Consider the following 15,419-nt stretch of genomic DNA (forward strand, 5'->3'; position numbering starts at 1 on the left):
GTAGATTTCCAGACTGGCGCAATCCTCCAGAGCAAGTCATCGGTCGACCACAGCAGCACGATCAAGATCACTCACTCTCCTGCGATGTTTTTGATACCGAGTTATAACAAGAGAGCCTCGCCTATCCGCCTTCCTTATCGCACCCGTTATCAGGTAGATGGTGATGACGATGATGATACCGATCTCGCTCAGCCTGCTGTGTAGTGTGATGTATCCTTCCTTCATTCCCCGTTCTATTTCGGATTAATTTGTTGATCGGTGTACGCATGATGATGGTATTGGCGAGATGACGATCAAGTTTTAGACAGGATGGTTATGCAGGGTTGTAGTGCTCGGGGTGCTCTTGTTTGCGAACAAGTACTGTTTCGATTTCGCATACGTCGGGCTGTTCCCCAAAGAGTGCTCATCGATGTTTCTCTCGTTAGTCCGTCGACGAACCGGCGCCAATAACCGCGTTTTTTGGCTTTCATCAAACTCTTCATTCGCTTGTCTAACGTCGCGTACTGTCGAAAACTAGCGGGTAACCCGTCGTTCCGGAAGGTCTTAAACGCGGCGGCCTTCTCTGCGTACACGTCTGAGCACTCTTTATCCCACCAGGGATTGGGAGAACGTTTTTGTACGTTCGCGCCGGGTACTGGCTTAGTCTGAGCTTGATTCGCGCTGTCGAGAATCAAGCCAGCCAAAAAGCTGTACTCTTCCTCCGGAGGAAGTTCTTGAGTAGATTCGATGTTGTCGGATATCGCGGCAGCATAGCTCTTCCAATCGATATTTCGTGTGAGGTCATACGAAATATTGATTGTTTCCAATGGCCTTGAGCCGTTATTGATTGAGACTACGATCGGCAGATGGTCGCTACCGTGGGGATCAGGGATTACCTTCCACGCGCATTCTAACTTTAGCGAGGTCGAGCAAAGGGATAAATCTAATGCGCTTGGGCGCGCTGGTGGGGGAGGAATCCGTGTCATTTCACCCGTGTTTAGAATTGTCATGTTGAAGTTGTCGCAAATATTGTGAATTAAAGAGGAACGGTTATCATCATAAAGGCAACCCCATTCCGTACCGTGAGAGTTAAAGTCGCCTAAAACTAGTCGCGGTGAAGGCAGGGATTCTATGATGTCATGTAGCCGGCGATGCCCAATCGCGGTGTTGGGGGGAATATATATGGAAGCTATGCAAAGATCTTTGCCTTTGATTGTTACTTGACAAGCGACAACTTCAATACCTGTTATCGAGGGAAGGTTAATTCTGTAGAAGGAATAGCGCTTTTTGATCCCCAAAAGCACTCATCCATAGGGGGTGTCTCGATCCAGGCGAATAATATTAAAGTCGTGGAAGTTGAGATCTATGTCGGAAGTTAACCAAGTTTCACATAATGCAAATGCATCGCAACTCAAATTATTTATTAAAATTTTGAAGGAATCGATTTTCGGGATGATACTTCTGCAATTCCACTGTAGAACAGTGATCGAATCCGTGACCTCGTTCGATGAGTTAGCCATCGAAGGATACAATCGCTGAAAGGAGGGGCCATTTAGCAGTCAACTGCTTCAAAAATGTTCTTACTGTAGGGAGAAAAGCTAACAACAGACTTTTAATAGGATCAGTTATATTGAAAGTTTTTATTATCCAGTCCACAATGTCCGAGAGTTTGATAATTCCAGTGCCGCGATTATTCTCGAACTGAAACAGAGGAACACTTGGGATTTTTGATGTTCCGGGAAGTGCTGGGAACTCCTTCTCTGAGTTTAATCCTCCGAGACCAGGAGCTAATTGCTTCGGTTTGGTTGCAACACTTCCAATAGATGTGACTTTCTGAGTCCCGTCAAGGGATACCTTCTGGCCTTTACAACGAACTTTAGGAGAGGAAATGTTCCTCCTCTTCCTATAACTTCTAGGCGCCCTAGTAGATGTTCCCTCTTGTGGGTCATCAGCCTCGCCCTCGTTAGGAGGCAAGTGAGCATAGATGTTTGTTGAGGTTGGTGGTGTAGCTTTCTTTAGCATTTCTGCAAAAGAACGTTCGGATCGTCCAGCAAGGGAACGTTTTAGTTTATCCCCGCGTAGTTTGTACGCGGGACATGCCGAGATATCATGCAGATTCTCTGCACAGTAAGGACACTTCTCAGCATTCTTACTGCACGAATCATCTAGATGATTCTCCCCGCATTTTCCACAGCGGGCCTTATTGCTACAATGGGTGGCTGTGTGACCCAACTGTTTACACTTTGTGCAATTCATGACCCGCGGCACAAACAGACGCACAGGCAGACGAACCTTGTGCAAGAGGACGTAATTTGGCAAAGCGGTACCAGCGAAGGTCAACCGATAAGAGTTTGATTGGGGGTACGTTTTTGAACCATCCCCCGCAACTACTACTGAGTGCAAACGCTTGCACTCGAGTATTTTACTGGCTGAAGTAAGCGGTCTCTGAAACGGCCAACCCCGTACTGCAGCAGATCCTCGCATGTCAAACTGTCATCGGTGACAACGCCTTCAGACTGTACTTTCACAGCTGGAATATACACGTGATAGTCCTTCGTAAAGTGCTCGCAGCAAGCAATATCGTTTGCCTGCTTTGAGTTAGTCAGCACGACCCTCAGCCTGTCTGAGCGGACCTTTTTTATTTCGATCACAGCCGAGAACCGTTCCGTCAGGTCTTTTGAAATCTGTAATAGATTCAGCGATTTTGTTTTGGGCCGAAAGAAGACCACAAAGGGACCGGTCGAGAGCTCTGGATATTGTTTGGGTCGGGGGAGAGCCTTAGGAGTCGACTCGATCTCCATTTGGCCATCCGGGGAGGAAGCCATCGACACCGTCAACGCACGGGGTCAGCACCCGCGCAGACGGGAAAAAGCCGTAAATGTATCAAAAAGGTAGATTTCACTTATCTGTATACTCGTTTCCCACGACGCACCAGTCCAGCTAAAATAGCTGGTTATTGTTCAATCCTCGCTTTACGAACAAAAGGTTGAGGAATGTGGCCTAACGGTTAACACACGCACAAAAGAAAATAAAAGTCCAAACCTCGAAGAGGCAGAGAATGGCAAAATAACCTTGAACGCGGATTACTGCACTGTTCTTTTTCCAACAGACCGAAAACAAAACACTTCTATATCGATCGAGCGATGTGTAGAGACTGAACGTGTTCAATTTGATGGTACGAGCTATGTTTACGCATCACCATTTACCTGTTCTTAAGCCTAACTGCTGCTCATTACTATTTTTACTTCTGTTCAGTAGTTACGATGGTCCAGTAGTACTGGTACTGCTTCAGTAATTGGATACATTTTTATACATAAGACATTGTAAAAGTAATAGATTTAGTATATAATATTGTAAAAATAATATTAGTATATAAGAATATTTTAAATTATAAATAAAAAATCTGAAATTGTGTCTAAATTCGTATTTAATTTAAGTAAAGTAAACAAAGTATCATAACCTCAACATAAAAGCAGTGGTCCAATGGGGGTCCAACGCTCCATACAAAAATTCGTCCAACGATGGACCCCTGTTGGTCCAATTTGTTGGACGAATCGAAACTGTCATAACTGCTCGACGTCCAAAAAAGTGTTGCAAAATCGTCTTTTGCAGGTCCTTCATTGAACGTTCGTTGGACGATTTATTGGATGTTCGTTGGACCGTCGCTCAATGAATTGGACCAATGAAGGACTCTCGTTGGACGTTTTTTTCTTAGAGGGCGTGTATGTAGATGTATTTTGACAGATCCAAATTAAGGACGATTCAGACGATACATCATGAGATGAGAAACATGAAAAGTATTAATTTGTAACTTTTCTTGAAGCAATAAAATTAATCAATGTTTTTGAATCATTAATCTGAGCATAACAAATCAAAAGGCTATTAGGAAGTGAACAACTAAAATGGCGAGTAAAATGTTTCATTCGCTTGAGTGAATTTAATCTGATTTCAAATATAACATGGATTGAGATTAAAACTAACGACATTTGAAGTACAATTAAGGACACTTTCCCAAATCATCGAAATTAAGGACATGTCCTTTAAAATAAGGACGGTTGGTAACCCTATTTTACATCCTCAGCTAAAAACAAGGAAAAAATCAACAACTAGATCCCTCCCAGTTAAGCTCAGCCAGAAATGAACCGGAATTCTGGCTGGTTCCAGTTCGTATTCCGGCTCCAGTGACACAACCGATTCTAGTTAGAATCGGTTGTGTCACTGGAGCCCGTGGACGAACTGGAACCAGCCAGAATTCCAGTTCATTTCCGGCTGAACTTTACTGGGCTAGTTTAGTACTAAATGCATATTTAAATCAGTTTCGCTATGAAACCTCTATTTAAAGGTTTATTTTACTAAAACTAATACTTCCTTCATTGCCTCGTTATGGTCCCTTGTTTCCTAATATGGCCATAAATCCATTAAACGATTACTTCTCCTGGAGCTACCATAAGATTGCATTATATATTTATAAGAATATGAATAATTGATTTATTAAAAATTGTGGAGCTATTGAACGAATTGTGACATATTTTACAGCTCCTCACCCTGCAACCTGTCTTAATTCAGAAGAGGGAATTATTGAATAAACGAAAAAAATATGATAAATTTCCCATCAATTCATTTTATTTAGGAAAATTATATGTAATCATCGAAAATTCATATAAAATACGTTTGTGAACCGATTCTACTAATTCAGTCCCTTTTTCAATCGTCTTAATCTTTCCTCTGCTTTATTTATCAATTCAATACATTTAATTTTGGCCTTTCTTGCCTTTTCATCCAATCTGCGTACTCGTTCTTGTCTTATATTTTCTTTTTCCGCTTCCTTAATCTTATGTAATTCCAACCGTCTTTGTGAGGTTAATACCGGTGTAGCTTCGAAGGCTGTTAATGGAAGAAGTAGTAGCGTTCGGCATGCTCAGTTTTCACAACTTTGCTGTGAAAAGATTCCGCAGCGGAAACCTGTAGAAAATCTTTGATCTGGTTGCATTTATTATCGGCGACGATATTTTCATTCAATACAGTAAAAGAATTGCCATTAGATTTACCATCAAAAGGTATAAGCTGTGTAGCAGCGTCGGGGCTATGCTCAAGTTTGTAAGTGTGTTGATCAGGTACAAATAATTCATCGTTGACATCATTGTAACATTTTTGAGATAGATACAGTCTCATTAGCTGTTTACGGCTCCGTGGTTTCAGCGCTGTTTACTTCGACCGATGAAATAGGATCTCAGCATTCTCGTTGAAGGGATAGAGTCCACAAACTTCAAATCCCTTAACCACAATCGCTGGCTTAAAAAAATATTTGATTGCCTTATCAAGAATCGTTCCAAATTCGTCCATGCGAATATTTTTTCCGGGATTTTGCGCTTGCCATAAACGCACCTGTTTTGTCCAACTGGCTTTTAAAAACCGGAAAATAGCAACGTCTGCAGGTTGGATTATATGTGTGCAGTTTGCGTACAATGAAACCAAAATAATTCCTAATTTTTGACATTCAGCTGCAGCCTCGAAGCCTGTGTGGCTTCGGTGACCATTCACGAAATAAATGACTGGAAATAGCACGTTTTCGCAAACCAAGTAAGGATAAAAAACACTTTTGATATATGCAACAAATGCTTCTCGTCATTCATCCATTCTCCGATCGCCCAACTCCCCAATCAGCTGGAAAACTTTTTGCAATGCTAACAGGAATCCGTTGGTAAGGTAGTATTACGCAAGATGGAATAGCTAAGCCTACAGCGCCGTACGATTGCAGAACTGTAACGTTTTTTTAGATCCCGTATCAATCAAATATGTGTTCTTTTCGTCTTTTGGAACGATCACGGCCTTAGTTTACAGATCCAGAGAGAATCCTATTTCATCCCCGTTGAATATTCTTCGTGCATCAATCAATATATCACTGTGGCTTTCTTCTTCCAAGAGTTCATAGCCGGAGCGATACCAATGACGAATATTTTCTTCTGTAACCGTTGCAGCCGCAGATGACACCTTTTCAGGTTTACGTATTGTCAATTCCGGATGTCGACGTAAAAAACCGCAATACCATCTGTACCCTGAAGTTTACAAAAGTATACTTTTTTATGTAATTAATAATATTTGTGTTTCATACTACCTGCATTCATTTTACAGTTAGCCTTTCGTGGATGCTCAGATAAGAATCGTTTTACAGTTAGACACGACCGATCCTTAGTTATCGGGAAACCTTTCCTTGTCAAACTCTTAATCTAGGTCACTATTTCCGATTCTTCTTGCTCAGTAAGTACTGTTGGAGGACCTTTTCTTAGTTTCCCGGACCATTTCTCTCCAAGTCGGTACTTGATTGTAGAACGGGGAACTCCGTTTCGTCTGCAGGCTGTTTCAATTGGCATCTGATTTTTGATCGCTGCGATGCATTTTCTTACATCTACTTCTGTATAACATCCTTTAGATTTCAAAGGTTTCGATTTCTTCATGACAAGGTCGATTATAAATAGATGAACAAAAAGTTCAGTTCTGAACTTCCAGATGTCTAGGATTGTTTTGATCCTATAGAAACGAAATGCAAATCAGCTGTTAATCATAAAACGAACGAGGGGTGTCCAAATAGGAAAATTAGTGTTTTTAAAGTAACCAATAATAGACCCTCCAGAATATTAAAAGAGTGTTTAATTAGTTTTTTTCGCGTTTGATGGGTTATTTTGGCTAAGTAGCATGTCATAAAATGTTTCAAAATATTAGTTTTGGGCATATTTCAAATTGTAAAACTACCGGTTTTATACAGACGCTCCTTAGTAAAGTACCAAGATGTGCTTATAGTGTAAAATACTTTTCATTTCACTCCAGTTTGTTTCTGACCATATTTGTAATTTGCGTACATACTGAGATAAATCATAATTTATGGTTTAACCCAAATTGCTCTCCAGGGAGAAACAGTCCATGAAACAGAAAATGCAAACTTTTTCTTTGAAATGATTTTGGTGGCCCTGAAAAGGGTCTTTTTTATAATGATACAAGTGAGTTCTACCTTTTCAACTTCCAAATCCATACAAAGTGCGTCCCTGCCGCTTCAGAGTATAGATGACAATCATTGAGGTTTTGCGCTTGGCGTGTTCAGTGTAGGTCACGGCATCTCGGATGACATTTTCCTGCACACCATCCGCATTCGTAGATTAAATCGGAGATGCATTTTACACCACCACGACGAGCCAGACGCCGAATGGCGGATTTGGTGATTCCCTGGATTTTATCACGAAGAACCTTGCGATGACGCTTGGTACGGGAACGCAAACCTGATACCGCTCATTGTACCGTCCGGACGAGCATGTTGCTCGTGTGACCTGTATATATAACATTCCCGTGTGTAATGAAACGCTTACATGCTCCTTTTTGACGGCTCTGCGTGAGATGTGCTTGCAAATTGCGCATTTTCATCGCTGTTTTCGAAGGATTTTCTAAAAAATTTTGTTTTGGTTTGGGACCATTCATAAATTACGTAACGCAAAAATTGCCCAAAATTGACTCCCCCCCTCCCCCTGTTACGTAACAAATGTCACAAATTTTTCCATCCCCCCCTCCCCTGTTACGTAACAAATTCCAAGAAAATTTTTTTTTCTTCGATGAAAACATGTTACGTAACGATCTAGTTAACACCCCCTCCCCCCTATGTCACAACTTGTCACATCTTGTCGTACCCCCTCCCCCCTAAAAGCGTTACGTAATTTATGAATGGTCCCTTTATTTATAGTAGTCGCACTAATTCCGAAATTTAACACGAAATACGTGTACGAATTTCCGATCAGATAGTGCAAAAATATTGCGATTTTGACCAGTAGAACGGAAGATATTCGCATTTCAAACCTGGGAAAATTTCTCAGCTGAAATTTTTGAAACGGGACCCCATATTGAAACGTTAGAAGTATTCTACTTCAAAATATTAAAAAGTGTAAAATAAGGAAAGAGAAGCTGTACCGTTCGCGTCTGGTGGCTGTACTGGGGGCAATATTTCTTAGTTATGTTACTGCTTTGCTTACAGACTGCCGTACAGCGCTGGGCGTCCTGCAATAGCGAACGACAGCACCGTCGAAAGAGAAATGAGAATGTAGGCAGAAAAATTACAGCCGCAGAAAAGGTAGACATTTTGTATCCTTGGTCTTGACAATATTTTTATTGACAATATTCTTATCCCGTGTAGGGTCCGCTTTAAGATGAACCTATCGTCAATTCGATCATTAATCGACCAAAGGGCCGAAGTCGCAATGATATCGAATCCAGAAAGATAGCTTTGAAAATTCGCTTCAGAAAATTAAATCGTATTTTAACAGTGCATACTGCGCTTTCAAATGTATTGAAACACCTTGAAACAATACTAGTTTTCGGAAGCATAACTAAAATGTTTTATATAATAACTTTTTCGTTGATAAAATTAAAAAAAAAATTCTCCGTGTGTTGTTATGAAATGTTGATTAGGCCATTTTTGAGTCGCCCTCTTGTTTTGACGACTCTTAATTTCGCCTTGCAGTGTCGCCAGAAAACAAAAATCAAATGTGGATTTTGCCGTGCTCGCTGGAGGGAAAAATTTGTTATTCCCCCGGGGCAAGCATTTGGTTTTAGGGCGATTCTGTTTACGGACCTTGTAAACAATGACGCTGTCAATTTCCCCCGTATACACTACCTTAGAAATGTAGAGGCGTGACCCGCCTGGCGGTTTGTTTACAGTTGAAAGTCGGATCCGCCGTTTAGTTTTTCAATGATTTTCATGAAGTTTATAAATGAGTTTTTATATTTTTATGAAGTATTTTTACTCCTCTATAAAATATTAAATCCATATTAAATTTGCAAAAGGGCGAATAAGATTTGTAAACAAACTTATTTTGATGGTTCCTCTTAATTTACTATAATTTCAAAGCAGAAAACAATTGAAATTACTTCTACGAAGGGTAAAAATTTACATTAACGCATATTTTTCATGAAATTTCACTCTGCAGCAGACTAATGAGCGAAATAAGTTTGTTTACAAAAAACACTTTCGCCCTTTTGACGAATTAATATTGAAATCTCCGTTTGTGTACATTTGTTAATTAGGCCCATTTGTCGGTTCACGATCGAATTGACATTTCGACAAGTCGACATAGATCTTTCATTAGGGCTTAAATCGCAAATGTAAACAAACTGCGTTTTCGCTATTATGACATTATGCGACAAAAATACTACAAGATTGAGGTGAAAATTAGTTAAAATGGTTTTTAGTTCGATTTATAATTAAAGAAAACAAAACGGCGAAACATGCATTTTCTTCGAGATTTCGACTTAGGCCCTTCTTCTCATATGGAATATAAAGGCTAAACTTACATTTTTTGACAGAACCGGGCGTACGGTTATTATTCACAAAATTATTCTTTAAACGGCGGTTCTATTATATAAATGATAAGCAATATCTACTAGGATCATGTCTACTCGATAGTTGTTGCACATAAACATTCGAATATTTCGATATTTTCATGAAATTCGAAGAAAAGATGCACGCGCCCTATCATTTACATTGGGTTTCTATGCGCCCATTTGCTGAGCCCTATTAAAAAGTATACTGTCAAGCTCGCCCATTTACCCAGCCCTACCCAGCAAGACAGAGTCAGTTTAGCCCTTTTACCGCGCCCTTATGAAAATTATGTACACCGTTTAGCCCTTCCGCAAATGGTGGTTGCTGAAGGGCGAAATCACGACTGGGATGCAAATTGGGCGTAAGCATTTTTTTAGTTTCTACCCACTAAAAGCACATAGGAATTAAATTCTTTGTTATATTGTCATAAGGTTTAACCATAGATGCTTCCGGAAAAACATGGTCATAAAGTAATTTATACCTACAATAAAAACTACATTTAGAAAAGCATCGCCGTATATTGAAACTGATTTTTCTCCATTTGAGTACATTGCGACTTTGGCCCTATTGAAAGATCTGTGTCGAAGTTTTCATTCGAGCCAATAATATGGGCCCCACACTATTCGTCTCTCTCCCTATTCTCTCTGATTTTAACCGTATCTGTTGCATACAGGGATGCCAAGTGTTTTTTTCAAAAAATCTGTAATAATTTTTTAAAAAGTCTGGAATTGTCTGGATGACCTAAATTCTTTAGGAAATGGTGCATTCCTCACCGATGAGTTATATTTGTTACATTTTACTAACGAAACATGTTTGTATATTAGTAAATATAAAGGCTTACTAAAAATTCGGTGATTGCACTGCTAATCTGGAAATGTCAAATGCTTGATGTTCAGCATAGAGCACATTGATTAAATTTGAATCTCAGAGTTTACAAAATCTTGGACTGCTGGAACTTCTAGCTGATATAATTCGGCAGAACATTTGTTGACTTTCAGCGAAAAAACTGTCGTATGTTGTTTCCAGCTTTCTCAAAAAGTGTCTTATGAATCAAGGAAGAGTTCTTGAAACTTATTTTTATATTTTTCAAAATGTCTGGATAAATCTGTACAAATTCCCTGAAATCTGGATCAGACAAACATAAATCTGTATGTCTGGATGAGGCTTGAAAATCTGGAAGAATCCAGATAAATCTGGAAGGTTGGCACCCCTGGTTGCATACATCTCTATTGAAGACGCTGAATCCCTCTAGATAAAGACTCACCATCTCTATCTTATTCTTATTATTTATCAGTAAGTGTCATTCCAATCGAGCACGAGATCTGTCAAAAGCCGAAGAAAATCGCTTCGAATCCTTCTGGAACGAGAGGCATTGACAGGTCTCGTGCTCGATTGGAAGGACACTGGCAGATAAATGTTAAACAAACGATTGACGTGTCGAGTCTTTATCAAGAGGGATTCAGCGTCGTTAATCTCTATGCGTGTAAAGCTGTCAGGGAGATTTTGAAAAGAACGTCAATTGAAGATTACGTGATACGAAACATAAAGGACAAGAATCACGTTAGAGTGTATAATTAAATACGGTGAAATCTTGACAATTTATTAAATTAGCCAGATATTATTGAATTTTAAACATGCCAGCGGTCCCAGGAAGCGTTTATGGCCAGAATCAACAACCCTCTTGTTTCGATCGCATGAAAACTGGGTTTGTCATCGGTTTCTGCGTGGGAATGGCTAGTGGTGCATTGTTTGGAGGATTTTCCTCCTTGAGGTAAATATATATATTGCATCTCAGTTTCGAGATCAAGCAACAACAGTGTAAGCTCGTAACATATTGTGGCTTACGGTTTGAAATTTAATATAAAAACATTTTGAACGGTAATTTTCATACAGTAAGATCGGTTTCTTACCCCAGGCCTGATTTTTACAGCAGGTTTAACGCACCGGTAAACCTGGTTCAAGAGTTTAATCGAGGTAAAAAAATCGGCCCTCTGAACGTTAAACAATACCTAATCATTTATAATGTCGCTCCCTCATTTTTTCATATTCGACTTAAATGTTAGAGAAAACGCAAATATAACTGCGAGAATTGTACTTGTGTTTATTTGTGACGATAGCCTTATATCAGGCCAAGGAAATATTGTGACGAAAGTCTAAAGTATAATATTTCATACCGTGGACAGAGCCTATCGTTTTTCACCCTTTGCACTTATTTCATCTCTAAAATTCCGAAAGTTTGGTTTGAACGTTATTCAAGTGGCAAATGTATATGCAAGATACGATAGGGGGAACTGGACCAATTCGGACCTAGTGAGGGTTTATTAGCTATAGAACTGGAACGTGTCAACCGAATCACATATTCATTTTGATATTTGGTCGGTGTTAAATCAGACCGGACTAAGTGACAAAATATATTATTTAATAGTTCCGAAAATACTGTTCAAAAACTATACGATGAATTTCATTGGCGACTAAATAGTCGGTGTTAGGTCAGACCGGACGAAGTGACAAAACATTGATGTCGAGAAAAACGGGTTTAAAGTTTGAATTGCAGCATCCTCTACGATATAATTGGAAATTATTTTTTGCCATAATTCTTGTTTATGGTTACATATTTCAAATCTTGCAAAAGTTGAATGTAGCTGAAGAAATTCTTTCTCCAGTATTGTCATTATCACATTTTTTGAAGTTTTGCGACTTAGTCCGGTCTGACTTAACACCGACCAAATGTCACTAAATCAATGGAAAATACAATTCTTATCGATTAAGTGAAATAAATTAGTTGTTTGAACATTTTTTTCAAAGTCAAGCACGCATGGCCTTCGAATTTTCGGGAAACCTTGGAGTCTCAAACATAAATACATCTATCAGATTTATACAATTGTACGTTCAATACTATCATGCCTTGTGTAGAGATAAAAGGGGAGGAGACAATCAATTCAAATCATCTACACAGAATGGTACTCAAGCCACTGGCATTCACAAATTCGATTGCACTGTCATGTGCATCATTATTACGTCCAGCTAAAAAATCACTAACGATTTCAGAAATATTAAGAATATGCTAAATTAATTTCTTATTACAACATTCATGGTTTTTTCGCAGATACGGACTTCGCGGTCGCGAGTTGATCAATAATGTTGGTAAAGTCATGATTCAAGGCGGGGGTACATTTGGAACGTTCATGGCGATCGGAACCGGTATACGATGTTAGATTGTTAAGCATGTCTTTTGTCGTAATATATCAAACAAAACCAAAATAAATGGATGAACTGACAGTAGTTGTACTTACCTTCTTCTGCAATCTCCTCTGTAGAATCCAAAGGATTTGTTTGACCGAAACCAAATTCTTCTCCGAATGAAAGTGTGTTAATACGGTGAGAAGTGTTGAATTTGCTCGAAGAAAACGGTTGCACGTCGTGTACGTGTATGTGGCTGATAGAGAAACTTTTACCTGGTGCAATGTGGAAACTTCCACCAACTCTGTTGACTTCCATGGACCCGTAAATTTGGCATCCTTCAGTAAAAGCTTTTGCCTCAAGGCTAACCTTTCCGAGTGCTACTTCATTCTGACATTGCGTAAAATCATCTAAAACAGGATTCCATTGTTTTTTTCGGTACGCATCTATCACATCCTGGCACGTTTCGCAACAGCTGTGAAATAAAGTGTGTTGTTTACTCAGATGTATCTAAACAATACTGCTAAAAAATTTGATGACTGCTTCATACTTCAGCTACTTACGGAGTACTATTTGTCTGAGCCCCATAACAAGAACCACACGTCTTATCCGGGACGGGTGTTGCAAATTCCTTACTTCTTTTGTTCGGAGTTTGAATGTTTTCCTTTTTTGCTTCTTCTATTGGCTCGCCATTTAGGTCCAGTCTTCTTTTGTATATATTATGATCAATGTGCAAATGTTGCTCCCCAGTTGTATCTTGAGCATCCAGTGAAACATCTATATACATAGAAAATAATGTTCTTCAAATACCTGATAGTATTTACTTAAAACTCACAATCACACGAAATTCTGGGAATGTAAAAATCGAGATTAATTTTCAATTTCTGCCCTCGCGTTCCATCCACAAACAATTGATCCACAATAGTGGGTGTTAAATATGCCATGAGCTCCGAATAAATTAACAGAATAATGATAGAACCGCTAACAATTGTTACTGAAATATAATAAAAGATGTACCTTTTTTTTGAATTTAAAAGTAATTTTTACTTACATGCTGCTCCTCCTACCGTTCTTATACTGAACTCATTATCAATTTTCGGATAGGCATCAAACCGGCGAAGCGAATCAAGAAACGGCATTTGGGTAAATTCAGTGACACGCTTAAATGCCTTAATGTAAATAAAATACGGTATAAACAAGTTTAGATGACGTACTTAAAATCTTGAATATTAACACATAATCCACCCGTTGCACTCGCTGGAACAGAAATACACAGCTGAATAAAAGAGATTAGAACTACTAGAGGGAGTAAAGCGCTACTGTCTCCATGTATTCACGGTCCGAAACATGGTGTCTCGCTCTGGCATGTTGTATCCCATCAATGTCGTATATACAGGTCTGGCAAAGATGGCACTTTGGTATTCGTAAGATGAATCTTACATGAGTGGTGTGAGTGATCACAGTATAAATCGACTTGCTTTCGTCATAGACTTTTCTACGACTCATGTACGTACACGTCACATGACACAAATACTACTTCACAAGCTGGTGGAAAATAGTAAACAAAGATGGCAAAAGTAAATGGGATTGTTTTCAACCAGTAAGCTGCCCTGGTGTGCGTGAGACTGGCCGACGAGAACTCAATCAGGGGTGCCAACCTTCCAGATTTATCTGGATTCTTCCAGATTTTCAAGCCTCATCCAGACATACAGATTTATGTTTGTCTGATCCAGATTTCAGGGAATTTGTACAGATTTATCCAGACATTTTGAAAAATATAAAAATAAGTTTCAAGAACTCTTCCTTGATTCATAAGACACTTTTTGAGAAAGCTGGAAACAACATACGACAGTTTTTTCGCTGAAAGTCAACAAATGTTCTGCCGAATTATATCAGCTAGAAGTTCCAGCAGTCCAAGATTTTGTAAACTCTGAGATTCAAATTTAATCAATGTGCTCTATGCTGAACATCAAGCATTTGACATTTCCAGATTAGCAGTACAATCACCGAATTTTTAGTAAGCCTTTATATTTACTAATATACAAACATGTTTCGTTAGTAAAATGTAACAAATATAACTCATCGGTGAGGAATGCACCATTTCCTAAAGAATTTAGGTCATCCAGACAATTCCAGACTTTTTAAAAAAATTTTACAGATTTTTTGAAAAAACACTTGGCATCCCTGAACTCAATAGCGGTCGTTCCGCTCCCATTGAATCGTGTGACCGCTATGACGTCGACCCGTTGGGCTTCTGGATTGTTTACATATTGTTGGTTGCCAACATTAGCAAACCGTGTGTTCTGCCACACCTATATATACCATTGGTATCCCATATAGTACTTGACAATCAGTAACTGTATTAGTGTGTTCAACGGTTTGTTTTCCTCCACCTGTCATAGATGGAAAGAAACAAATCGAAAATAACTTTTCGGTCGAATTATTTTCATGATGGAATCTGACCAACCGGAATTGTATGTCTCCCGAATAAGTTTTACAGCGACATAGAACATTTCAACACCATTATAAATACTGTAGGAGAGCTAATTCAAATGTTTTATTTGGCTGACAGTTTTATATATGACAGCTGGAGGAAAACAAACCACCAAGTAGTGTGAGTGAAATCATTTGCATAGAACTCTATTAGGCAATCCATGAGACGTTTCTGATCAGCTGATTATTTCTTGTTTACTTATTCTGACGTTACTCCGAGGGGTGCGACGTCCGACAATATCGTTGATTCGATCCAACATCAAACGAATCGGACTAACAAAGTTGTTTGTCGGACGAGTTTTTCTGTTCGCAGGAGAAGACTTGTTGACAGAACCCACCGCTGAATTGGGTCATTAAGCTATATTCAGGTTTTTGCTGGTGGCTGCGTTTTTAAATGCGCACTCTATTT

The 15,419-nt window shown here is 39.2% G+C and overlaps 2 protein-coding genes across 5 annotated transcripts in view; one reads left to right on the forward strand and one right to left on the reverse strand.

The window, feature by feature from the left end:
- The window catches only part of LOC131688660 (endoplasmic reticulum-Golgi intermediate compartment protein 3), a 46,010-nt gene extending 31,892 nt beyond the window's left edge, over window positions 1-14,118 (reverse strand). Inside the window, exons 1-5 of one of the 4 annotated variants that reach the window (XM_058973075.1) lie at window positions 13,838-14,118; window positions 13,569-13,774; window positions 13,353-13,511; window positions 13,081-13,294; window positions 12,631-12,992 (exon numbers count right to left, since the gene is read on the reverse strand). In XM_058973075.1, the coding sequence (XP_058829058.1) occupies window positions 12,631-12,992; window positions 13,081-13,294; window positions 13,353-13,511; window positions 13,569-13,656 (823 nt within the window). In that variant the 5' untranslated portion in view covers window positions 13,657-13,774; window positions 13,838-14,118. Of the gene's footprint in view, window positions 1-12,630; window positions 12,993-13,080; window positions 13,295-13,352; window positions 13,512-13,568; window positions 13,813-13,837 lie in introns of those variants that run through there. The other 3 variants (XM_058973076.1, XM_058973077.1, XM_058973078.1) reach the window with 3 other exon arrangements.
- LOC131688661 (reactive oxygen species modulator 1) lies at window positions 10,765-12,616 on the forward strand. The gene is made up of 2 exons (XM_058973080.1): window positions 10,765-11,108; window positions 12,444-12,616. The coding sequence occupies exons 1-2, from the start codon at window positions 10,972-10,974 to the stop codon at window positions 12,550-12,552; spliced, it is 246 nt and encodes an 81-aa protein (XP_058829063.1). The 5' UTR covers window positions 10,765-10,971; the 3' UTR covers window positions 12,553-12,616.
- Window positions 14,119-15,419: the final 1,301 nt, after the last annotated feature.

This window comes from Topomyia yanbarensis, chromosome 3, assembly GCF_030247195.1.
Source record: "Topomyia yanbarensis strain Yona2022 chromosome 3, ASM3024719v1, whole genome shotgun sequence".
Taxonomy (NCBI): Eukaryota; Metazoa; Arthropoda; class Insecta; order Diptera; family Culicidae; genus Topomyia; species Topomyia yanbarensis.